At 37.7% G+C, this 27,419-nt stretch overlaps 1 protein-coding gene across 2 annotated transcripts in view; it reads right to left on the reverse strand.

Annotated features, from left to right (window-relative positions):
• The window catches only part of LCA5 (lebercilin LCA5), a 65,623-nt gene that overhangs the window by 33,464 nt on the left and 4,740 nt on the right, over window positions 1-27,419 (reverse strand). The window contains exons 1-3 of one of the 2 annotated variants that reach the window (XM_037741293.1): window positions 23,686-23,709; window positions 12,729-13,109; window positions 6,952-7,481 (exon numbers count right to left, since the gene is read on the reverse strand). In XM_037741293.1, the coding sequence (XP_037597221.1) occupies window positions 6,952-7,481; window positions 12,729-12,918 (720 nt within the window). In that variant the 5' untranslated portion in view covers window positions 12,919-13,109; window positions 23,686-23,709. Of the gene's footprint in view, window positions 1-6,951; window positions 7,482-12,728; window positions 13,110-23,685; window positions 23,710-27,419 lie in introns of those variants that run through there. The other variant, XM_017536409.2, reaches the window with a different exon arrangement.

The raw sequence follows: 27,419 nt of genomic DNA on the forward strand, positions 1-27,419 counted from the left end.
TTTGTGTCCTCTCTTATTTTGTTGAGCAGTGGTTTGTAGTTCTCCTTGAAGAGGTCCTTTATGTTCCTTGTTAGTTGTATTCCTAGGTATTTTATTCTCTTCGTAGGAATTGTGAATGGCAGTTCATTCTTGATTTGGCTCTCTTTAAGTCTGTTATTGGTGTATAGGAATCCTTGTGATTTCTGCACACTGATTTTGTATCCTGACACTTTGCTGAAGTCACTTATCAGTTTCAAGAGATTTTGGGCTGAGACGATGGGGTCTTCTAGATATACAATCATGTCGTCTGCAAATAGAGACAATTTGACATCTTCCTTTCCTATTTGAATACCCGTTATTTCTTTTTCTTGCCTGATTGCTCTGGCTAGAACTTCCAATAAAATAATAGTGGTGAGAGAGGGGATCTTTGTCTAGTGCCAGATTTCAAAGGAAAGGCTTCCAGTTTTTGCCCATTCAGTATGATATTGGCTGTTGGTTTGTCATAAATAGCTTTTATTATTTTGAGATATGTTCGGTCAATACCTAGTTTATTGAGGGTTTTTAGCACAAAGGGCTGTTGAATTTTGTCAAAGGCCTTCTCTGCATCAATTGAGATAATCATGTGGTTTTTGTCTTTGGTTCTGTTTATGTGGTGAATTACACTTATGGACTTGCGTATGTTGAACCAGCCATCCAGCATCCCCAGGATGAATCCTACTTGATCATGGTGGATAAGCTTTTTGATGTTCTGTTGCAATCGGTTTGCCAGTATTTTATTGAAGCTTTTTGCATCTATGTTCATCATGGATATTGGCCTGAAGTTTTCTTTTCTTGCTGAGTCTCTGCCGGTTTTTGGTATCAGAATGATGTTGGTCTCATAAAATGATTTGGGAAGGATTCCCTCTTTTTGGATTGTTTGGAATAGTATCAGAAGGAATGGTACCAGCTCTTCTTTGTATGTCTGGTAGAATTCGGCTGTGAACCCGTCTGTACCTGGGCTTTTTCTGGGTGTTAGGCTCTTAATTGCTGCCTCAACTTCAGCCATTGTTATTGGTCTATTTAGGGTTTCGACTTCTTCCTGGTTTAGTCTTGGGAGGATGCAAGTGTCCAGGAATTTATCAATTTCTTCCAGGTTTACTAGTTTACGTGCATAGAGTTGTTTGTAATAATCTCTGATGATGGTTTGTATTTCTGTGGAATCTGTGGTGATATCCTCTTTATCATTTTTTATTGCATCTATTTGATTCTTCTCTCTTTTCTTTTTTATTAATCTGGCTAGTGGTCTCTCTATTATGTTGATCTTTTCAAAAAATCAGCTGCTGGATTTATTGATTTTTTGAAGGGTTTTTTGTGTCTCTATCTCCTCCAGTTCTGCTTTCATCTTAGTTATTTCTTGTCTTCTGCTAGGTTTTGAGTTTTTTTTATCTTGCTCCTCTAGCTCTTTCCGATAGGGTGTCGATTTTAGATCTCTCCTTGCTTCTCATGTGGGCATTTATTGCTACATATTTTCCCCTACAGACTGCTTTAAATGTGTCCCAGAGATCCTGTCGTGCTGTGTCTTCGTTCTTGTTGGTTTCAAAGAACATCTTTATTTTTGCCTTCATTTCACTGTTTATCCAGTCAACATTCAGGAGCCAGTTTTTCAGTTTCCATGAAGCTGTGAGGTTCTGAGTTAGTTTTTGAATTCTGAGTTCTAACTTGATTGCACTGTGGTCTGAGAGTCTGTTGGTTATGATTTCCGATCTTTTGCATTTGCTTAGGAGTGATTTACTTCCAATTATGTGGTCAATTTTAGAGTAGGTGTGATGTGATACTAAGAAGAATGTATATTCTGTGGATTTGGGGTGGAGAGTTCTGTAAATGTCTATTAGGTTTGCTTGGTCCAGGTCTGAGTTCAAGTCCTGGATATCCTTGTTAATTTTCTGTCTCATTGATCTGTCTAATAGTCACAGTGGAGTATTAAGTCTTCCACTATTATTGTGTAGGAGAGTCTAATTCTCTTTGTAAGTCATTAAGAACTTGCCTTACGTATCTAGGTGCTCTTGTATTGGGTGTGTATATATTTAGGATCTTTAGCTCTTCTTGTTGCATTGATCCTTTTACCATTATGTAATGTCCTTCTTTGTCTCTTTTGATCTTTCTTGCTTTAAAGTCTATTTATCAGAGATGAGAATTGAAACTCCTGCTTTTTTTTACTCTCCATTTGTCTGTTAAATCTTCCTCCATCCCCTCATTTTCAACCTTTGTGTATCGTTGCATGTGAGATGGGTTTCCTGAATACAGCACACTGATGGGTTTTGACTTTTTATCCAATTTGCCAGTCTGTATCTTTTGATTGGGGCATTTAGTCCATTTACATTTAGGGTTACTATTGTTATGTGTCAATCTGATCCTGCCATTTTGATGCTAGCTGGCTGTTTTGCCTGTTAGTTGGTGCAGTTTCTTCATTGTGTTGATGCTCTTTACCATTTGGTATGTTTTTGGAGTGGCTGGTACTGGTTGTTCCTTTCTATGTTTAGTGTCTCTTTCAGGAGCTCTTGTAAAGCAGGCCTGGTGGTGATGAAATCTCTGAGTGCTTGCTTGTTCACAAAAGATTTTAATTTTCCGTCACTTATGAAGCTTAGTTTGGCTGGATATGAAATTCTGGGTTGAAAGTTCTTTTCTTTAAGGATGTTGAATATTGGCCCCCACTCTCTTATGGCTTGTAGGGTTTCTACCGACAGATCTGCTGTGAGTCTGATGGGCTTCCCTTTGTGGGTAACCCGACCTTTCTCTCTGGCTGCCCTTAGCATTTTCTCCTTCATTTCAACCCTGGTGAATCTGACAATTATGTGCCTTGGGGTTGCTCTTCTTGAGGAATATCTTTGTGGTGTTCTCTGTATTTTCTGGACTTGAACATTGGCCTGCCTTGCTAGGTTGGGGAAGTTTTCCTGGATAATATCCTGAAGAGTATTTTCCAGCTTGGATTCATTGTCTCCGTCACATTCAGGTACACCTATCAAACATAGATTAGGTATTTTCACAGAGTCCCATATTTCTTGGAGACTTTATTCATTCCTTTTTACCCTTTTTTCTCTGATCTTGCCTTCTCGTTTTATTTCATTGAATTGATCTTCGACTTCTGATATCCTTTCTTCTGCTTGGTCAATTCGACTGTTGAAACTTGTGTATGCTTCATGAAGTTCTCGTGTTGTGTTTTTCAGCTCCATCAATTCACTTATATTCCTCTCTAAGTTGTTTATTCTCATTAGCATTTCGTCAAATCTTTTTTCAAGGTTCTTAGTTTCTTTGCATTGGGTTAGAACATGTTCTTTTAGCTCACAGAAGTTTCTTTTTATCCACCTTCTGAAGCCTGATTCTGTCAATTCATCACACTGATTCTCCATCCAGTCTTGTCCCCTTGCTGGTGAGGAGTTGTGATCCCTTGCAGGAGGAGAGGCGTTCTGGTGTCGGGTGTTTTCATCCTTTTTGCGCTGGTTTCTTCCCATCTTTGTGGATTTATCCACCTGTCTTCTTTGTAATTGTTGACTTTCAGATTGGGTCTCTGAGTGGACGTCCCGTTTGTTGATGATAAAGTTATTTCTTTCTGTTTCTTCATTTTCCTTCTAACAGTCTGGTCACTCTGCTGTAGGACTCCTGAGGTCCACACAGGCCCTGCTTGCCTGGGACTCACCTGCAGCAGCTGCAGAACAGTAGGGTTGCTGCCAGTTTCTTCTTCTGCTATCTTTGTCCCTGAAGGATACCCACCAGATGTCAGTCTGAGCTCTCCTTTATGAGGTGACTCTCTGGATATATGAGGTTAGGGAGCTGCTTCAGGAGACAGTCTCTCCTTTATAAAGGGAGCTGAAGTGCTGAGCTGTGAGCTCCATTGTTCATTCAGAGCTGCTAGGCAGGTACGTTTAAGTCTGCTGCAGCAGAACTCATAACCCCCCCGTTATTTTTTTAATTTTTCCCAGGTGCTTTGTCCTGGGGAGTTAGGGCTTTATTTATGAGTTTCTGTTGTGCTGCTGTCTTTTTTCAGGGCTGCCCTGCCCGTCGAGGAGGCAGCCAGGTCACTATCTGCCTGCAGAGGCTTTGCTGAGCTGCTGTGGGCTCTGCCCAGCTGCCGTGTGAACTTCCCTGCAGTCCTGTTTATACTAGTTAGAACTGCCTCGGAAATGGCGGCCCACCTCTATAACTGAGGACTCTCTGTGTAATGGCACACTGCCTCAGCAATGGTGGACTACCTCTGTAGTGGTGGACTGCCTTGGTAATGGCGGACACCCCTCCCCCACAGAGCTGGACCATCCCAGGTTAGGCTATGCTTGCTGTGAAACTCTCAATCCAGTGTTTCCAATTGCTGTTCTTTTGTGGGGGTTCGACCAGCCGAGCCTGATCACCTGGCTCCCTGCCTCAGAGCCCTTTTATTTTTTTTTAGTTGAATGGTCGACTCTTGTCTACCTGGTGTTCCAGTCACCTGTTGAAAAGGTGCTGGGATCTGTGTGATTTCCCATGCAACGACCCACTGCACCTGCGCTGGCTGACACAGCCACTCTGAGATTCGTGGCCCTTTTTTGCCCAGGGACCTCCTGGCCTGGCTCCCTGCTTCAGTCCCCTTTTTAATCAGTTGAATGGGTGCCTCTGTCTGCCAGGAGCTCCAACTGCCAGCTAAAACAGCACCCGGACCCGTATATTTTTTACGGAGAACCACTGGCAAAACAGCCGCACCAGCGAAAACAGCCACGCTGGCCAAACAGCCGCGCCAGCCAAACCAGCCACGCTGGCAACCCGTGGGGCTCCTCTGCCTGGGAATCTCCTGGTCTGTGGGCAATAAAAATCCATCTGGAAATGCAGCCTCCACTCACCCTCTGTGCTTTCGCTGGGAGCTGCAATCCTGAGGTACTCCTAATCAGCCATCTTGGATCCTTCCCCATAATCCCATATTTCTTGAAGGCTTTGTTCATTTCTTTTCACTCTTTTTTTCTCTAATCTTGCCTTCTCATTTTATTTCATTGAGTTGATCTTCAATCTCTGATATCCTTTCTTCTGCTTGCTCGATTCGACTACTGAAACTTACATATGCTTAACAAAGTTCTCGTGTTGTTTTTCAGCTCCATTAAGTCATTTATATTCTTCTCTAAGCTGTTTATTATTGTTAGCATTTCGTGAAACCTTTTTTCAAGGTTCTTAGTTTCTTTGCACTGGGTCAGAATATCTTATTTAAGCTCAGAGAAGTTTATTACCCACCTTCTGAAGCCTGTTCCTGTCAATTCATGAGACTCATTCTGCATCTAGCTTTGTTCCCTTGCTGGTGAGAGTTGTGATCCCTTGGAGGAGGAGAGGCATTCTGGTTTTTGCTGTTTTCATCCTTTTTGTGCTGGGTTCTTCCCATCTCTGTGGATTTATCTACCTATGGTATTTGTAGTTGGTGACTTTCAGATGGGGTCTCTGAGTGGACGTCCTTTTTGTTGATGTTGAAGTTATTTCTTTCTTTTTTAGTTTTCCTTCTAACAGTCAGGCCTCTCTGCTGTAGGACTGCTGGAGGTCCACTCCAGATCCTGCTTGCCTGGGGATCACCTGTGGTGGCTTCAGAACACTAAGGGTTGATGCCAGCTTCTTCTGTTATCTTCATCCCAGAAGGATACCTGTCAGATGTCAGCCTGAGCTCTCCTTTATGCGGTGTCTCTTTGGATATACATGAGTCAGGGAGCTGCTTGAGGAGACAGTCTGTCCCTTACAGCAGCTCAAGTGTTGAGCTGTGACCTCTGTTGTTCTGTTCAGAGCTGCTGGGCAGGTACATTTAAGTCTGCTGCAGTGGAACTCATACCTGCCTTTTTTCCCAGGTGCTCTCTCCTGGGAGGGTGGGGCTTTATTTATAAATTCCTGACATGCTGCTGCCTTTTTTCAGAGATGCCTGCCCAGCAAGGAGGTAGCCTAGTCACAGTCTGCCAGCAGAGGTACTGCAGAGCTGCTGTGGGCTCTGCCCAGCTGCTGTGTGAACTTCCTTGAGGTTTTGTTTACAGAGGTATAGTTAGAACGGCCTTGGTAATGGCGGTCTGCCTCAGTAATGGCAGGCTGCCCCTATAATGTCAGACTGCCTCAGTATTTGCAGATTGCCTTGGTAATGGTGGACTGCCTTGGTAATGGCAGATGCCCTTCGCCCCACAGAGCTGGACTGTCCTGGGTCCAGCTGTGCTTGCTGCGAAATTCTCAATCCAGAGCGTTTCAGATTGCTGGTCTTTGTTGGGGTGGGACCTGCTGAGCAAGATCACTTGGCTCCCTGTTTCAGCTGAATGGGCAGCTGTGTCTCCCAGGTGTTTCAGGCGCCAGCTGAAATGGCCACCCAGATATGTGTGAGTTTTTGTGCAGAGACTCGCTGTGCCAGCTGAAACAGGCATGCTGAAAACTTGTGGTGCTTTTCAGCCTGGGAATCTCCTGGTGTGTGGGCAGTAATAACTCGTTTGGAAATACAGTGATCACTCACCCTCTGCGTTGTTCTCGCTGGGAACTGCACTCCAGAGCTGTTCCTATTTGACCATCTTGGATTGTCTCCCCTAACGGTTTTTATTCAGGGGAATCGGTGCATACCACATCCCAAAAGATGTACTACAATCTTTGATAAATAATGTGCATCAATGTAAAAACAGAAGGCATTGTTGATGTGGCATTTCTTACACAGTGGCCCAAAAAGGTTAGTTTTATATACTATGTCTATTGCAGTGTCATTTCTTATTTTAGAGAAACAATCAGATAACCAAATAGAATATTTTCCCCAAATGACTATGATCTATCATTCAACATATAGGTCATTTAATATACACAATCTTTTGGATCTTCCTCTTAAATACATAATCCTACATATTCCCAAATGTTTTACTTGGAAAAACAATACTAAAAATAGTTTTTATTTCCAAGCAAATGCCAAACCAGCACATTAAATGCCCAATGAGAAACATCCCAAGAAAGCACAATTAGAAACTGGAGAAATCGTACCTTAATTCTTCTCTCGGTGTCATCTAACTTTAACTCTGCTGAAACTAGTTTCTTTGCCAAATCATCCCGTTCAGGTAGGTGTCTAGCTTCAGAGATCTCTTTCAGTTTCTGTAAGGAAAATTTTGTCCTAAATAGTTCACTCTCTGTATCTTTTACCCTTTTCTCAGTTGCCCGTTCTTTCTCTTGAGATTTTCTTAAGCGTTCTTTGAGTGCTGTAATCTCATTGTTATGACGAAATATAAGCTGTGAGATTTCATTTTCGGCATCTTCAAACTTATTCAAGGCTTTCTCCTGTCTGTACTGAAGCCTTTTCAAAGATTTATTTTCTTTTAGCAGCTCAGCTAACTTGACCTGGAGTTCAGATACTTCATTCTGCAACTCATTGATTTTTAGCAGTCTTGCAGACAGAACTCGTTTTGTAACAAGATTGGTATCTTTCCGAAGCAGCTCTCTATTGAGGCTCTGGGAGCGAAATCCCACTCGGACTCCCTTCCTGTTTGGCAGACCCTTAGGGCTTGGTTTCCGAGGGGCTAAAAAAGAAACAGGAATAACGTAAAGTGAAAGCTGTACCAAATGTTGTGTTACTTATTCATTCTAACACAAGGGGGTCCATAGCATTCTTTAGTTATTTTCGACATTAAGAAAGGACTTTACAATATTTAGTAGAATATCAAATTTTATTTAGAGCTCTAAATAGATTTCTATTAAGAAAGGTGTGCAGTATTTTAAGAAAGGTAAAAAATATTCTGATCTATCAAAAATGATACCGTAATAGTTTACATGGAATGATTCTACACAGCTTTAAAAGACAGCAGTGTCAGGCCTTAACTATTTTTAACTGTTTAGATAAGACAGCAAGTCAGAATTCAAACATGAGCATCATCAGCATCAGCGTGGTGCATAACAAACACTGGACAAAACATTGTGATATTCAAGTCATTTGTGGCAAGATATTTGGGATTATTTGAAATGTGAAAATGTATGTTTTCAATTTGCATTTCTTTCATGATCAGTGATGTCAAGCTGTTTCATATGTTTGTTGAGCATATGTATGTCTTCTTTTGAAAAGTGTTTATGTCCTTTTACCACTTTTTAATGGGGGTACAATGAGATACTATCACACATCAGTTAGGATGACTATTATTAAAAAGTCAAAAACAAAAAACAAAAAACAAAAAAACCAGATGCTGGCAAGGTTGTGGAGAACAAAGATCACATATACACTGTTAGTAGGAGTGTAAATTAGTTCAACCATTGTGAAAGACAATGTGGCGATTCCTAAGACCTAAAGTCAGAAATACCATTCGACTCAAATACCAAAGGAATGGTATATTCCTTTGGGTACCATTACTGGGTATATACCCAAAGGAAGAGAAATCACTCTATTATAAAGACACATGTAAACATATATTTATTGTAGCACTATTCACAATAGCAAAGACATGGAATCAACCCAAATGCTCATCAGTGATAGACTGGATAAAGAAAATGTGATACATATAAACCATGGAATACTATAAAGCCATAAAAAGGAACGAGATCATGTCCTTTGCAGGTTCATGAATGGAGCTGGAGGCCATTATCCTTAGCAAACTAACATGGCAACAGAAAATCAGATAACACACAATTTCACTTCTAAGTGGAAGCTAAATGATAGGAACACATGGATACATAGAAGAGAACAACACACACTGGGGCCTACTGGAGGGTGCAGAGTGAGAGGAGAGAGAGGGTCAGGAAGAATACCTAATGGATACTAGGCTTAATACCTGGGTGATGAAATAATTCATACAACAAATCTCCATAATACATGTTTACCCAGGTAACAAACCTGTACATTCTGCATGTGTCCCTGAACTTAAAGCAAAAAAAAAAAAAAAAAAAAAAAGTGTATTTTTTTTTTTCATTAATCACAACTTTCTCTAACTGGGGACAGAAGAAGAGTCTATTGTACAGTGAGATTTGTGACTCAAATTTATCACTTAACTTTTTGGGCAATTCAATCAAATCTTTCCAAGTCTATTTACCCAGCCCATACAAAGAAGACAATGTCACCCACACAATTAGGTTGTTGGGAGAATTAAATGCTCTACACATTCTCTGTTAGTAATAAGAACATTCCATTTATCAGTGATTGAAAATGGAAAACAGCAGTATACGTGTGTTTCTAATGCTTTCTCAGAGGATTTCTTTTTGTGTGATATTCAAACCAAAAACGCCTAATTTGGGAAGACAAAAACAAAAAATTACATCCTAAAATATATAAGCATATGAAATCTTCAAAGAACACATTTTAAGAAACAACATTTCTCAAAAATTTGAAATAATGTTTTTATTTTTACTAGAAGTTCATTAACCTTAAACCTCAATATCCAGAGCACCGGCCCTTTAAAAGAAGCATTTGAAAGTCTGCCAAGAATTTTTTTTCAAAGAGAAAATGCATTTTTAAAAAATGAAAATGCATTCCAGAGTAAAAAAAAAAAGAAGAAACATTAGAAGATCCAACTTTTCCATCCCTATCTTATCAGGCATGGATACTTGATTCCTTTATGTAAACAAGTAATTTTCACAATTTAACCAATTTGGGATTACAGTTCCATAAATGAATGAATACATGAAAGGAAGCAGTAATAAAAAGAAACAGGGGAATACTTAACTGCAACTTTGAAACTATGCTATTCATTATGGCGGCCACTAGCCATATACAGGTATTGAGAAGCTTGAAACGTGGGTAGTTCAAGCTGGATATGCTATAATTGTGAAACATACACTGGATTTTGAACACTTGATTCAAAAACAAAAATAATGCAAAATATTTCACAATGTTTTATACTTACTATCTGTAGAAATGATAATACTCTTAAATATATACTATTAAAATAAATTTCATTTGTTTTTCTTCTTTAAACTGGTTACCAAAAAATATATAATTACATGTGTGGCTTGTATTTGTGACCTGTATTATATTTCCAATGGGCAGCATTACTTTAGAATATAATTTTAAATTTGAAGTGTCTATCATTTCAGTTTTCTTTCTTTCCCAACATATGTAGTTAATTGAATTTTGATACACATACACACACACACACACACACACACACATATATGCTATTATGGGATATGTACTCAGCTCTTGGAATGACAGAAACTTTATACACAAAAATAATTATATATGAAGACAAATGTCAATTGTTTCAAATATGGTTTTTATGTACAAAATTACACTGCTCAGAAGACGAAACTTTTTTTTTTTTTTTTTTTTAATTAGCTCTTGTTACCCAGGCTGGAGTGCAATGGCACGATCTCGGCTCACCGCAACCTCCGCCTCCTGGGTTCAGGCAATTCTCCTGCCTCAGCCTCCTGAGTAGCTGGGACTACAGACATGCGCCACCATGCCCAGCTAATTTTTTGTAGTTTTAGTAGAGACGGGGTTTCACCATGTTGACCAGGATGGTCTCGATCTCTTAACCTCGTGATCCACCCGCCTCGGCCTCCCAAAGTGCTAGGATTACATGCTTGAGCCACCGCGCCCGGCCCTCAGAAGACGAAACTTAATAGAAAGAACAACTTGTTTTATTTGAAAAGTTAAAGCCTAATAATATAAGAATCAGGATAAAAATTTTAGTCAGATACAAAAGAGTTTCCAAAACCAACTTTCTGACATCCTAAAACGCTGAATTTTTTAGCATATTCTATTAGTATAACTACAAACTGATCATTAACCTGAACTCACAAATATTGCCAGCTTTCATCTACCTTTATATTTTCATTCTAAAAACTAACAAGATGAAATATTTTAAACTACCAAGTGCTAACAAAAGAAAGATGATTGTTGTGTATATCATTTTTCATCTCTCCTTGTTAAGTCATTCCCAAAAAGTGGGTGGAAAATTGCTTTTTCTTCCTTCAGGTGTTAAAAATAATTTGACTCATTTTTTTAAATATAGTAAAAATAAATTATGCATCCACCAAAAAAAATCAAGATATGTTTAAATTATTGAAAAAACAAAGAATGGAATAAATATATAATAAACAAACATGAATAACCAAAACTTATTGAATTTTGCCATAAATTCTGATACAGTATAAATTTTATGCAAAAAAAAATAAAGTATGCTGAAAATCAAGGAGGGGGAAGAAAGAATATGTTATCAAACATGCAAACCTGAAAATTCATTTAAAATGCTGTTTTAATCACATTTGTTTCATCCTTAGATTAGTCTACACTGATCACAATTTAAACTAAGAAAAATTAACTAGTGTTTACAGAAATGTATCAGTTTGGTCCTGTTACTTAGTCTAAGGCAGATTAATTCCAACAGATTTTAATTCAAAGGACAGTGCAAAGCAGAAAACAGTACAAGTCAGACTGAAGACAATAATTGAAATTTTCTGGCTGATGTTGGAACTGTTTTTCATAGCTTTTCTCAATTATCTTCTCAAATAAGTTACAAAAGTTCTGCCTCCTTAATTGGGTGGCCTCCTAAGTTGCTTCTGGACAATGAAGGAAAAATTAAAGTATTCTGTACCAATAATACCCTAGGAATTTCTTGAGAATAAGATGCATTTTCTAAGGTTCAACCCTAAGATCTGTTTTGTTAGTTCTTAATTATATAACAAAAGTTTAATAAGGGATCATGCTCTCAACTACAAAATCATAACAAGCACTGAGACAGATTTGGAAAAAGAGACCAAAACAACAAAGCATTGTACTTACAAAGAAAAAGGTTCCCAATTGTTATAAATGGTTAGAAGTATGGACATCCCTGAGGAGATAGACTGGAGGGGGTCCATGAAAGGGTTTCTTTCAAAAGGAATATATATCTTCATAGTTTTAATGAGCAAATATTATTTTTCGAAGTAAAAACTTATAAAGGCAGATTATACCCTTGCTTAAATCTTTTCAACGGCTAACTATTCCCAACAAAAATAGAGTCAATATACTAACACAGGATACAAGGTGTTTCATAATGTGGTCCCTTGTTTCCCTTTTCGGCCCACAGTTTTACCACTTCCTGCCTTGCAAGCTAAACTCTCACCATTCTAAGCTACTCCTGTGCTACTTTCAATGGACACTGTAATTAACTCATTTGCCTTATTTTTCTATGCTATACTGATAAACTTTACGTATTGTTACTAACTACAATGGGGTTTTCTTGACCAGAGATTTATTGAGATGAAGAGATTTGTCAAATATGTATGAATACCTATTTCCATTCTAGTAACATTTTAAAAACAAAAATTACTTCTAATGATTAATCCAGTTTCGATTATAACACACTTCAAAAGAAAACAAATTAGATCAAAGGCCCCAATTCCATTCCTAGGTTTAATTTGAATTTTTACAACACTGTGTTACCTAGAGTAAGTAATTTTACTCAATCTATTAAAAATGTCCCTTAACAACTTTATATCAATGCTTTTCTCTACTTTTAAAAAATAAAGATACAAAAATGTACATATGTTTTATAAACTTTTTTGCCTTTACCTCAGAAACCCCAAGACGAGCATTTATTTAGGAAACAGAAAAAACAAAATGAGAAGGCTTAATGTTATTTTCTTCTGTATACTGTATGATTTTGAATACAACAAATAGTATCATAAAGCAACATTTATATATACTTACAAAGTATATAATCCATATCTAAAATGCAAATCAGCCCAATTCCATGTATACCACAATGTACATACAAATAAGAAATTCATTCATACACATTTTCCTTAAGCATTCAAAATGAGTCTTCTAGGTCCACCAGACTCTTTTAAAGAATTCTTACCTTGGTGATGTACTTGGCTGTCTGAACTTTGTCTTTTAGCATTTTTCATCCTAACACTTGAAGGTGAAGAACTGACCAGCGATGATCGGCCAGAAGACTGTGGTGTTTCAAAATCGGATGAATAAGAATAACAGTGTTTGCCTGCCTTTCTTTCTTGATCAGTACTTGGACTTCTTGCTCTTTCCCCCATTGTTTTGAAAAATGATCTCTATTCATACAATTTTATAGATTCTTTTCTCCAGAAGAGACCATGACAGTACTGAAAAACATTTTCACAGTCTTCAGATCCTGATAATATTCATTTTTGTGCAATCTGTTTTCTCCACAATGTATTTGTAGACCACAATTCACATTAGCATTCAGGAAATAAACTTTTTTGCCCTGCAATTAAGGAACAGGAAAGGAAACTTACTATATAGTCATGAACTAATTTCCACAGTTAATTACCATGAAAGACACTAAAAGCAAAATAATATATAGCTTACAATTTTTAAAAGAGGTTACAATTTATCTATATTTTCACAGATAAGTTATTTACAGCATTTGGAGAAAAAAACAGACTGTCACAGCCTAGATAGATAACAAGTACCTGACATACAAGTGCTTCCGAATAAATGTTAACTGAAGTTGACTTAACAGTTATACTAGAGGCAAATGCTGAATTTTAACAGACAATAATGATCAAATCACTAGTTTTTTTCTTTTTTTAGGTGGGGAGGGCATGAGAGTGGAGGTAGTGGTGACAGTAAAGAACAAACTGGCTAATAAGAATAAAGAAAAATATCCAAGATTGACCGCACAAAAAATGTAAAACTGAAGTATATTTTTTCAAAAATAAATTAAAATATAAAATACTTGATGAGAAACATTTGCAAACAAATGGTAAAAAAAATGTTACCAACTTCAACACATAAATAAATATATCATCCTCTGAGAAAAATAGGTAAAAATTAAAGGGGTGGCCGGGTGCAGTGGCTCATGCCTATAACCCCAGTACTTTGGGAGGCCGAGGCAAGTGGATCATCTGAGGTCAGGAGTTCGAGACCAGCCTGGCCAACATGGTGAAACACTATCTCTACTAAAAAAAATACAACAATTAGCTGGGCATGGCGACAGGCACCTGTAATCCCAGCTACTTGGGAGGCTGAGGCAGGAGAATCACTTGAACCCAGGAGGCAGAGGTTGCAGTGGGCCAAGAACACACCATGGCAAACAAGTCTGGGCAACAAAAGCAAAATTCCGTCTCAAAAAAAAAAAAGAAAAAAAAATTAAATGGGCAAAATACATGATAAAACTCCAAAAAGGCAAGACAAATGATACAAGACACAGAAATATAACCTTAAATATCATTTTTAAACTATCAAATTATTAAAGATTTTTCAAAATAACAACACTCAATGCTGCCAGAGTTGCCATCAGAAAAAAGTCCATAGAGTTTTTGGGAAAAATGCTGGCAAAAATACATAAGACTTTAATTATGCTTTAACTTTTGGTACAATAATTCAATTTCTGGATTCCAATAAATTAGGAGAAACCCTAAAATTAGGAGAAAAGTCACATGCAAATATTTAAGATAGTACAGTACTTTTAATGGAAGCAAATTAAATGCCTAATCATTGAGGAATAATTATTTTACAAATCCATATAGCATAATATCATGAAGCTACTGAAAATGCTTATGGAAAGTTTGTATTTAAGGAAAATTTATAGTATTAGTGTAAAGAAAAATTTCAAATTAGTGCATACAGTATGATCTCAACTACACATATTCATTAAAAAAAATACTGAAGGGCTGGGCGCGGTGGCTCAAGCCTGTAATCCCAGCACTTTGGGAGGCCGAGGCAGGTGGATCACGAGGTCAAGAGATCGAGACCATCCTGGTCAACATGGTGAAACCCCGTCTCTACTAAAAATACAAAAAATTAGCTGGGCATGGTGGCACGTGCCTGTAATCCCAGCTACTCAGGAGGCTGAGGCAGGAGAATTGCCTGAACCCAGGAGGCGGAGGTTGCGGTGAGCCGAGATCACGCCATTGCACTCCAGCCTGGGTAACAAGAGCGAAACTCCGTCTCAAAAAAAAAAAAAAAAAAATACTGAAAATACTATTATTCCTATCTGAATTCAGAAACTGAAAACATTTTCCGAAGCAAGGAATAGATGAACATCAAAATTGTGGCTGCTTGACAACATGATTTTAGATAATTTTATCTCTCCATTAACATATTCTATTATTCTAACACAATAAAATTGGATTACTTTTATAATCCAATTTAGAAAAAACAAAAATCCCTTTGTTGAAAATTAGTATTAAAAGTATAGTGCTTCTGGCAATAATATGAAAAGGCACGCACAAGGCAGCACTATTTATGGTATCTCTGTTATAAGTAGAAAACTAAAACAATCAAAATGACCAACAAGAACTGGTCTTACAAACTATAAACATCCACACGATGAAGTATATGTAATACTGTGGAGCTTTTAAAGGAATGAAGACTATCTCTGTGTATTGCTCATAGTCTGGCATAATCTCTAGGATATACAGAGAAAAGAAAGATGTAAAAAAGCGTGTAGTATGCTACCATTTACCAAGGAAGAAGGGTAACATACATAATTTTTTATATTTTTAAGTAAAAGGAGAAATCAAATAATCAAGAAAAATAAAATGGGTTTGCTAGGGTAGGGCTATCCAACAGAACTTTCAGCCAGGATGGAAATGTTCTACAATCTGTGCTGTTCAAGATGGTAGCTGGCCACATGTGGCTATTAAGCACTTGAAATGTTGCTGGTATAACTGAATAACTAATTTTTAATTTTATTTAATTTTAATTTAAGAAGCCACATGTGCTGGTAGTTAGCTTACTGAACAAGACAGCTACCGGAGAAGGAAGGAAGCAGTTTAGGGAAGGGGATAGAAGCCAGACTTCTCTGTATATAATTTTTGTAAATTTAACATTGGAAATGACAATTTTTAGAAATTAGATTTTTGAAAAGCAATTCCCATAAATCAAAACAAAATTAGATAAAACAATTTAACAACAAATATGGTTGGTGGTAAAACCACACAAATTAACCAGTTCAAATGACTTTACAACACTATACCTTGACTTTTCTTTTTCAGTTACTTTAATTTTTTTGAGACAGGGTATAGCACTATGGCCCAGGCTAGAGTGCAGTGACACAACCTCAGCTCACTGCAACCTCTGCCTCTCGGGTTCAAGGGATTCTTCTGCCTCAGCCTCCTGAGTAGCTGAAACTAGGTGCACACCACCACACCCAGCTAATTTTTGTATTTTTAGTAGAGACAGGGTTTCACCATATTCATCAGGCTGGTCTCAAACTCCTGACCTCATGATCAGCCTGCCGTGGTCTCCCAAAGTGCTGGGATTACAGGTGTGAGTAACTGTGCCAGTCCATACCTTGACTTTATATTCCTAGTGAGATATAATGACCAAAAAAAAAAGTGCAAAAAAATTTTTAAAGCTATTTCAATAACCATATTTTGCTATTGCTATTCTCAGACTCATACATATGTACTGTGAAATAAAACAAATGAGTAATTATTATTGTTGCAGTTGGGCACTAGAATTTTCAACACAGAAGAAGTAAATATAAACTAATGTGAGTTTTAAAACTTTTTGACATTCAAAATTTGAATTATGAGTGTCAGTATGAATTTATGATGGCTTTTATCTATTTATTTTCTTAAAAAACTTCTTCGCTCTGTCCCCTAAAATAATTCCAGAAACAAGGAAAAAACTAGGAACATTCCTAGAACCCAGATGTAGTGTCTATATACCACTTCCCACTGAAAGAACCTAAAGTTCCTTGTGAAATACCTGATTCCATGTCTGAGGGAGGAAACATACAAAATTAATCTAAGAATATAGCAATCTGGTCATACTAGAAAGCAAGGAAGCTATCAGACACTACTGACTGGAATATGAGTCAAAAGGTCTCAGAAGCCAACTTCATGGAACTACTTGCCAAAGACAAGGCAAATTTGTCACTAATACGAATTCTATCAGCAAAGGATTTAAACATATCAAAAGTGTTTAAATCCTTGAGTTCATATGATATACTTTAGGAAAATCTAATTATTTACCTGTGGAAGATTCTAGGGAACCATCTCATTTAATTTAAAAATTTATACATAAAGAGAAAAAAAATCACACACACATCATGCCTATACCCTTAAAAAGCTTTATCTGAAAATAACAAAATATTAGATAAGGGGAAGTATTTCTTTATGAAATTATTCTACCTAACAAATAAAAAAGAAAATATTAAAATAACGGAATTAGAGGAGTGCCATTTCACAACTGCTAATGAAATAATGAAGCTATATAATGATCACAAATGGCTGTATCACTACAGAAAAATAACAACCAGACACCATGTGTGTCTGCTAGGACACAGTACCTCTGAAGTAATCTCCCCTCCTCCCCACAAAAACTAAACCGGAATATAATCAAGCCTCTAAAGGTAAATGACACTAAGAAGTACTAGAGAGACCGAGGTATAAGAAAGCAATCAAAACAAATGGAGACTGTGGCAAATTCTACAGGAAAAACCAGATTCTTTAATGAAAAAATTGAAAGCAGTACAAGAGAGAGGAGAGAAGAGGTTATTTATACAATAAGAAAGTCTTAAGAAACAACCACCAAGTGCAATCTATGGACAGTATTTCAATCCTGATTACAATAAATTGCATTAAAAAATTATAATCAAGAAAATTTAAACACTACTTATTTATTGTTCTTAGAGACAGGGTTTTACTCTGTTGCCCACACTGGAGTGCAGTGACACGATCATGGTTTGCCACAACCTTGAACTCCTGGGCTTAGATCCTCCTACCTCAGCCTGCTGCTGAGTAGCTAGAAATAGAGGCCTGTGCCACCACGCCCAGCCCTTGACTACATAAATAATATTAAGGAATTATATTGTTTTAGGTGAGGCAATGATAGTGTGGTTATTTTTTTTTTAAGAATCTTTTAGAGATATATGTTGAAATATTTATCAATAAAATTGTCTGGGGTTTGCTTCAAAATAACCCAAAGGAAAATGGGTAAGGGTAGAGATTATACAAAATTGACTGTGAGTTGACGATTACCTTGCAATGTAAGTCTAATTTTTTTATATGTAAAATTGTAATATTACTAGTAACTACCATAGAGAATTCTTGTGAGGGTTAAATGAGATAATTCAATAACACACTATAAGAACTTGGTAAATATCAACAATTATATTACTAATTCAAATGCATATGAGATTTCAGTAAATTATAACTGATGTTCCTTGTCAACAACTTTCAGTTTAAATTCCAATAATATAATTAAAAGTTGGTTAAATGGTAAAGATGAAGATTACTTCTGTTTACATTTGCATAGCAGAAGTAGCTTCTATGATCTATCCTATCTAAATCTGAGATGCCTACGAACTTTCCATGGCAAAGGGGAAGAATACACAAAGCAGTGTTCTCTCCCCGCTCCCCCACCATATATCCAGAGTTCCATAAAAATAAAGGAAATATTTACTTTTAATAAATATATCATTATTTAAATTAAATGTCCCCTTATCCAAGTTCTGTTCCCTAAAACCATTTTAATGGCTTATACCTTTATGTGTACGCTGTATCTTGAGTTAGCAATTTTAGACTATAAAAGATGAGGATTTAACTCATCCTTCTTTTTATATGGTTACTACATGTTGGTTATACATGTTTTTTTTCTTTTAATCCTTAATTTTCTTTTTTTCCTATTAAAGGGAAAAAACATTTCTTACATCCCTAATATCTACCAGCTTCTTAATCTACCAGTGGCCTGAGGTGCATTCCATTCTCCCTCCTAAAGACATTTTCCTTGAATTTCCTATTCTAATTTAAATCAACTACTTTCTAGACCTGTTGCACTGCTGTCATTCTGGAATTACTTTTACTGAATTCCTCAGTTAGTACACTATTTCATTTAGACCACGTCATCTTTATTAGTTTCCATCATCATTTTACTGGTCCATACCCTTAAATGACTACTTGAGAAATAGTTTATGGTTTAGGAAGTAAATGTTCGAAGTCCTTGCATGCTTGACAATATCCTTATTTTACCTCACACTTGTTACTTTTCAGAGTTCCAAATTCTAGGTTATTTTCTCTCAGAACTTTGAAGACACTGCTTCACTGTCTTTTAAACCCTCAGCATTGTTAGTGAGACATATGCTGCAGTCATTCTTTTATTCAAAATATATTTCTTGAGCTCTATGTAAGAGTAATGAACAAAAATTCCCTGCCCTTAGGGAATTTACACTCTAGTTATACTCATCAGATATTCATTCCTTTATAGGTTATCTTTTCCTTTTTTTCACTCCCTAAGGGGCTTTTAGGGTCTTCCCCCTTGTATACTGAAATTTCATAAGAATATGAATACAAGTGAGTCTTTTTCACTGTGCTGAGACCCTTTCTCCTCCTTTTCCTTTCAATCTGGAAATCTGTATCTTTAAGCACCAGAGGTTTTCTTACATTGCTTTTCAGACAATTAACCTTTTTTTCCATTTTTTTTTTAATTTCTCCTAAATAAGCCTGCTCTTTTTTTGTTCTATTTTCAAAGAGTTTTATGCAATTTACCCTCTAAACCATCATTTAAAACATGATGCCAATATCTTCAAGAACTTTCTTGCGCTGATTTTTAAAATAATTATTCTGTTCTTGTATTACCGAGGTAACATATTTTTTTCTCTGAGATTACATAGACATTTTCTGTTTAAAGTCTCTTCTGATCCAAGAATTACCACTATTTCATATGGTGTCAGCTTTTCTGCTTCTTTATCTTGGGTTTTTTATTTACATACTTCTGGTTTTATGTCTTTGAAGATAATTTTTAGTTGACCACTTATACTAAAAAAGAGGGGAAAAAAAAGGAAACGAAACCACTCCTAGGAAATCCCCTCGGTTTAGCAAACCAGCTAGACTAATTCCTAGGACCCAGCTTTTACACCTAGGCTAAATAATGTCTATCATAAATATCCTGTACACAGGAGAAGTGAGCAGAATAATGAGGAAAGTGGTCATAACCATCTGGGAAAGGCAACACCCTCCCAGGCAAAAAGTCTTGCCAGCCAAACAAAAATTTCCAAGTGTCAATCCCATCTGGAATAATAATCCCAGGGACCAGGTCCAAATGCAGGATCTTAGGAAACTATAATTAAAAGGATTAAAGAGTCCACTCCTAGGACACAAAACGACTCAAAGGCATTCGAAATTCAGTAAGAAAAGGAGGAAACTCCCTCTGTACTACTACAGAGGCTCAGAGATCAAATGAGAAAATACTCCCGATTAAATCTGGAGGGCTCAGTAGGGCAAGGCCTTGTGAAAGTTAACTTTGTAACTAAGAAGTGGCCTTGCAGGCCAGGGAGTGCAGCTGCAGGAATGGGGGCAGCAGGAGGCACAAAGCCAGAATAGACAGCCGAGATAATGGTGGACAGTGTGAGAGTTAGTGTGAGTAAAACCTTTAATAAGGGAGTCACTGGGCACTCCTGGCTCTGTGTGATGCCATACTTAGGAATTATGGGTGTCTAGGTATTTATACCCTCACTAAACAAGTATGTGGAAGTTGTATAACTGTCAAAAGGATCAACAAAAAGGTGATTAGAACACAGGCCACCAGGCCAGGTGTGGTGGCTGAACACCTATAATCCCAGCACTTTGGGAGGTGAGGCAGGGGGATCATGAGGTCAGGAGTTCGAGACCAGCCTGGCCAATAATGTAAAACCCCATCTCTAATAAAAATACAAACATTAACCTGGCATGATGGCATGCGCCGGTAGTCCCAGCTACTCAGGAGGCTGAAACAGGGGAATAATTGTTTGAACCCGGGAGGCGGAGGTTGCAGGGAGCCAAGATCATGCCACCGCACTCCAGCCTGGGCAACAGAGCAAGACTCCAACTCCAAAAAAAGAAAGAAAGAAAACAGGACATGGAAGGAAGACCTCCTAAACTAAGACCGTTTCAAAGTATTCACGTAAATTACACAGAAATGCCCAAAATAGGAAGACTGGTAATTGTAAATCACCTTTCCAGCTGGGTAGAAGCCTTTCCCCTTCAATAGCCACCACCGGGAATGTGATCAAAGTAATATGAAAACCAACATACCTAGATTTGGCCTGGTGGAAAATATTAATTCAGACAATGGGAGCCACTTTACCTCAAGGGTGTTAAAGGGAATTATGGAAGGTTTACAAATTAAATGGAATTATCACAGCCCTTGGTATCCCCCTTCCTCTGGAAAGACGAAAAGAATAAATCAAACTCTCAAAAAGTGTATCACCAGGCAACTGTAATCCTAGCACTTTGGGAGGCTGAGGCAGGCAAATCACGCGGTCAGGAGATGGAGACCATCCTGGCCAACATGGTGAAACCCTGTCTCTACTTAAAAAATAGAATAATTAGCTGGGCATGGGTGGGGCACGCCTGTAGTCCCAGCTACTTGGGAGGCTGAGGCAGGAGAATCGCTTGAACCAGGGAGCCAGAGGTTGCAGTGAGCCGAGAACGCACCACTGCACTCCAGCCTGCGACAGAATGAGACTTCGCCTAAAAAAAAAAAAAAAGACATATCACCAAACTAATCATAAGACTTAAAATGCCTTGAACCATATGTCTCCCAGTAGTACTCCTTAGGATTAAAACAGCCTAAGGAAAAAATTTGGGATTATCCCCCTACTAGTTATTATATGGGCTCCTGCATGTGGGCAGAGCTACAAATCTCCCTACTATAAAAACCAAGGATCAGTTCTTAAGAAATTACATACTGGCCATATCCTCCACCCTGTCATCCTTTAGGTTAAAAGGACTTCGAACTCTAAACTCTGCCTCTTAAGTTTGCAGCCTGGTGATTTGGTGCTGATTAAGACTTGGAAAGAAGACAAGCTCCACCCAAGCTGGGAAGGTTCCTACCAAGTGCTCCAAATCATTCAAACAGCCATGCAAACAGCTGAATGGGGGTAGATTCACTGTAGTCCAATCAAGGGACTGGTAAAAGAGACCCAGGAAGAGATGGGAAAAAAACTGTAAAAAATGCATGGGTCACCTAAGGAACCCTTAAAGTTAACTCTAAAGAAAATAAAAAGATAATATGGGCTGGCCTCATCTCTGGAAGTTAATATGGCTAAAATGGGCTACTATACAAAAAGCAGAAGATCAATATGGAAACTGGCAAGGGAACTCCTTCCTACCAAATCAGGTTGGTAATTAATGTAACAAGACGGTAGCACCCCAAACTATAAGATTTAATGCTTGCCAGGTCTTACTTTGTGGGAATTTGAAAAATCAGAGATGGCTCTCACAGGAAAATAAGTTTATTTGCCCTGAAACAGATACAAGTTACAGTAGCACATGACCCTGCCTTAGCTGACATGATATATGGTAAACTACCCAATTTCAGAGTTGGACAGTAAACATGGGGTGGGTAACTCCACACTGGAGACCCTTAAAGAATACACTCCAAGGGCTCCTGGTCAAATAACTGCCAGAATTTAAAATGCAATCCTATACTTATCACCATTAACAATCCAGCCATAAACCGAAAGCAGAGTCTTGGGTATACAGGTTAGGAGCAGAGATCACAGTGCAAGACCCCACAGGGCAAATTTGTTCTCAAACTAATCGAAAACTCAACCTTCCATTTGCCTGGGACTACTCCAACTCCAAACGCTAATAAACACTTCAGTCCACCAAATAATAACCCTAAAAGGGCAAAAATAATTGAGGTAAATAATTTAAGGCAAATCTTAGAAATTGAAACAGGGTACAAGGATGTGAATGCCTGGGTCCGATGGGTTAAATTTTCAGTACAAGCTCTCAAGAAGAGTAACTGCTATGTGCGTGCTGCTGGACGACCTCAGGCTCAGGTGGTTCTGTTTCCCCTAGGATAAAATACCAATCCTGAAGGAATGTGCTGCATGTTGACTCTATACCAGAACAAGGATGCATGGGAAAATGAAAGTTTGTAAAAGACTGTCATTGCTCTTTCCTGCATTGCGAGGTCAAATCCCAGAGCAATTCCCTCGTTCTCTACAGGGAATATAAACCACTCCTTCTGTCTCTCTAGGCAGGGGGTAGAATTCAATAAGCCCATGGGAGAACTCTCAACTTGTACCAACATTGTAAACATCAGTGGTAAGGCAATGGCAATCACTCAGCTTTCCATATCCCCAGTGCCAACAGCTGGTGACATTGTGAGTAAAGGAACCTCTGTAACCTATTACCATCTTATTGGATTGGAATTTGTGCTTTAGTCCAGTTGGCCATTGCCCTCACCCTGGCATTCCATAAAGATACCCAAAAATATACATGGCCAACAAAACTTATTTAACAAAGTCTTTTAATGCTAATATATATGTTAACTTAATAGGAATCCCTGGAGGGGGGTGCCTAATGAATTTAAGGCCTGAAACCAAATACCTGCCAGGTTTAAGTCAGCATTCTTCTAGTGGTCAACTAATAATAAGAATGTGGATTAGATTAACTACATCTATTACAATCAACACAGATTCATCAATTACACTCAGGAGGTGGCTAGCCAGGTAAATGCCACCAGCCAAATGGTCTGGGAAAACAGGCTTGTGATAGACATAATGCCTGCAAAAAAGGGGAACATATGTGTTATGCTGGGTGGAAAATGCTGTACTTTCATTCCCAACAATACTGCCCCAAATGTAACCATCACAAAAGCTTTACAGGGACTAACAACTATAGCCAACTAGCAGAAAATGCTGGAATTAATAACCCACTTACGGGTTGGCTAGAAGGTTGGCTTAAAAAATTGAATGGCATGGTATCTTCAATCCTTGTATCTCTCATAATTGTGGCAAGAGTCTTAATAGCAGTGGTTTGTTGTATTATCCCTGTGTGAGGGGACTAGCACAGAGATTAATTAAAACAGCTATTAGTAAGCAAATGCTCATAACTTACCAGCAAACTAAACTGCTACTATTAGAAACCAAATTAAACTCACTCTCCTATTAAAAAAAAAAAAAGTAAACAACTTCTAAAGCAATTCAAGGACCAGAAGCCTTTAAATAGAAATGAAACCAAAGAAAGCAAATAGAAAAAGGAGGAAATTCATGAGAAAACATTTTAAATGGTCCACTTTCAAGGCATGATAAATCTAAGCACTGGCAGCCAGCCTGAAAATGTAACAAACTACACAGCTCACGTACCTAGAAGGTCACAATAAGTGAACCAAATGTAAAGGAAGGGTCAGCCAATAAAAGGGAAGAAAGTTTCATTTTTGGGAAATTGAAACTTAAGAGACGAAGGGGATGGGGTATAACCTTATAAGGGGGTAATAAAGCTTAGGCAACGTCCAGGAAGACTGTAACCCCATAGTACTTGACCAGTGAGGACCTTGCGTGCTAGGAGATAAATTACCTGCTGTAGCTGCCCTGGGTGTGCCTGCCTACCAGATACCCAATCTTGCAAAACCACTATTAAAAGTATCACTTTCACCGTTCTTCATGACTCTGAGTCCATTCTTTGGGTTTAAATGGGTGAGGGTGTTTCTCAAACTGATAACAAGAACAGCTCCAGGAGCACTAGAGAACACACTATTTTCTTTGTTAAACTTATTACTTAGGTTCTATTTTGAAATAAGGTGGGTTTTTCTAAACTATGTGTAAGACATATCATCTACAATTCATCATGGCATTTAATAAACAAGTACATCCTTAGGAAATATAACAACCCAAATAGTTTAGCTTCCCTAAAGAACGGAAACTTAAGTGAAAATTTACTTTTAAAAAATTAGTCCTTAGTCCTTGTAAAAACTTGTAGATGCCTGGCTGACAGGCTTCAGAAAAACAGTTCAAATAAGCAAACAGGCAAACAGAATATAAGTTAAATGAAAAAGAAAAGACATAAAAAATTAGACCAAAAAAAGAAACAAAGATGAGGTAAACAAAGTAACTATTAAGGCCGAGGCGGGTGGATCATGAGGTCAAGAGATTGAGACCATCCTGGTGAAACCCCATCTCTAATAAAAATACAAAAATTAGCTGGGCATAGTGGCTTGCCAATAGTCCCAGCTACTCGGGAGGCTGAGGCAGGAGAATTGCTTGAACCCAGGAGGCAAAGGTTGCAGTGAGCTGAGATCGCGCCATTGCACTCCTGCCTGGGTAACAAGAGCGAAACTCCGTCTCAAAAAAAAAAAAAAAAAAAAAAAAAAAACAAAAAAAAAAAACCAACCAACAAAAAAAAAAAAAAAAAAAAAGCATAAAGCAATAAAAACTACTATAGCTTAACAAGATTACATAACAATTTACCACTGGACCGGACCCTAGGAAACCACTCTTTTCTTTGCAAAGATTAAGGAAACTGAGGCCCAGAAAAACAAAATGACTTACCCAAGTTCACAACTGAGCTAAGGTCACAAAGCTCAGTTAGTAAAACTTGAAACAGACTATACTGACTGTTTGACCTATTCTATTGAGTATCCTATTCAATATTTCAGTAACATTCAGATGATAACTACCTCATTTTTGAAGTCACTTCCACCTGTATCTATCCCATCCTCTTTGCCCTCTCAACTCTGCTAAAACTGAAGAAGCATTTCTGTTCCTTATCTTCTTTCCCATACTATCACTCAATGTCAAGGATTGTGCATCTGCAATTGTGCCCTCTCTACAGGATCATTTCTATCAATGAAGAGGCACTAATGAAGCTGATGCTTGATTCCATGTTCTGTTGTATCTAAACCCAATTTCTCGACTCCAATTTTCCAATAATTTTTGAAGAGTAATCTATAACCTAGAATGCTATCAAGACTTTTTTTCCAAGTGTTTTCTTTTGAACCCACAATAGTCAGGTTTTCATCCCCACCACTCCACTGAAACAGCTTCTGTCAAGATCACCAATGACAGTCATCTTCCTAAATCCATCAGCCACGTTTCTTATTTCCTCTTTTGCAAACCACCTCCCACCATCAGCCAATTTTCTATCCTACTGGTCCTTAACCTCACAGCAGTGTTTGACATAACCAACAATTCCTTCCCTCCTAAAACATTCCCTTTTCTTACTTTCTTGTCCATAGTGATTTATTTTCCTGATTTGCTTACTACCTCACTGGCTGTCTCCTCTCAGTCTCCTTTGTGAATATGCCTCCTCTTCCTGATCTCTAAATGTTGGAAAACACAGGGCAGCACATGTTGGACCTCTTTATTTACACTCTCTCCTTAGGTGATCTAATCCAGATTTCATCTACCCTGACTTCCCATTCATATATACACCTTCCTACTTGACAATTCTATTCGGATATCTAAAAATCATTTCAAATTTACATGTCCAAAACTGAAATCATTATTTGTCCCTTTTCCATCTCAACTCTTTCCTATGTTTCTGATCTCATTAAATGGTAAGTCCATCCACTAAATTACTCATGTCACAAATCTAAAGATTGTCCTGGATTCCTTCTTCCTACATCCCTCATCCAAATCATATGTAATACCAGACATTTTAATCTCCACACCATACTCCAGATCTGACCACACTGCTACTGCCCTAGTCTAAGTCATGTGAGTCTAGGCCATATCCATGTTTTCTCTGTAGGACTTCTGCAATAATCTCCTAACTGACATTCCACTTTCATCCTTGCTTCCCCATAGTCAGTTCTTCACACAGCAGTGAGAAAACGCAACTTAAAACAGAGATCAGACCAGTACTGCTCTCCTGCTTAATATACTTCAATGGTCTCCTATGGCCATCAGAGGCCTTTACCAGGTTTGCAAGCTCATACAAGGTCTAGCCCTTCTGTCTACTTCTCCATCCTTACATACTCTTCTTTTTGAATCTCCTTTTTCAGGCAAACTAGTCTTCTTTTGTGCCTTCAACACATAAGATTGTTGCCAACAGCCTTAGTACTTGCTGCACTAACTAGAACTTCACAAAAGTGGTTCATTCTCTTCTTCCTGTTCTCAGCATGAATGTCACCTTCTCAAAAATGGCTCCCTGACAATGTTCTATTGAAGTGAGCCCAGTCACTCTATCCTATTACTCTGCTTTAAACCTTGTTACTACTGGAAATAATCTTACATTTATTGTCTCACCTATCCTACATATAAGACCTGTGAGAACAGCAATCTTGTCTGTTTACTTCACTACAGTAAACACACCACCATTCATTATTTGTGAAACGAATGACTACAATGTTATTTCAAATAGAATATTAAGTTTTGTCTTATAAAATTTTCCCTTTTGTTTTAAAGAAAATGTTATATTTTCCCTCTTTCAAAATAATTGCCTAAGAATTACTTAAATCTCTAAAATTCCTAAGAAGGAAAATTTAGCAAATCAAAAGGTTTTGCTCAGAGTCACTGCCATTATAAAGTTGAAATATATTTTTCTAGGTTAATTTTAAATAACTGAGATGACCTAATAAGACTTCAAACAAAATACATTTCACCTGCAGTTACAACAATAATTTCTGTTTGACTAATGTAATGTAGTCATAATACTATTGAGTGAATATAATTATTCTTTTTTTTTGAAGGAAAAAAGTGATCTTAGATGAACACTGAAGTTTGTATTCCAAGTGTAGTTCTGCAACTAATTTAAACCAAGAATGAATCAATTAACAGCTGTTTGTTGGAGGGGGGTGGGGGAGTGAGGGGTAGCTGTATGTATCTCATTAGTTCCCTCTCAGTGATAATCAA

Source organism: Cebus imitator, unplaced genomic scaffold (assembly GCF_001604975.1).
Source record: "Cebus imitator isolate Cc_AM_T3 unplaced genomic scaffold, Cebus_imitator-1.0 Scaffold98, whole genome shotgun sequence".
Taxonomy (NCBI): domain Eukaryota; kingdom Metazoa; phylum Chordata; class Mammalia; order Primates; family Cebidae; genus Cebus; species Cebus imitator.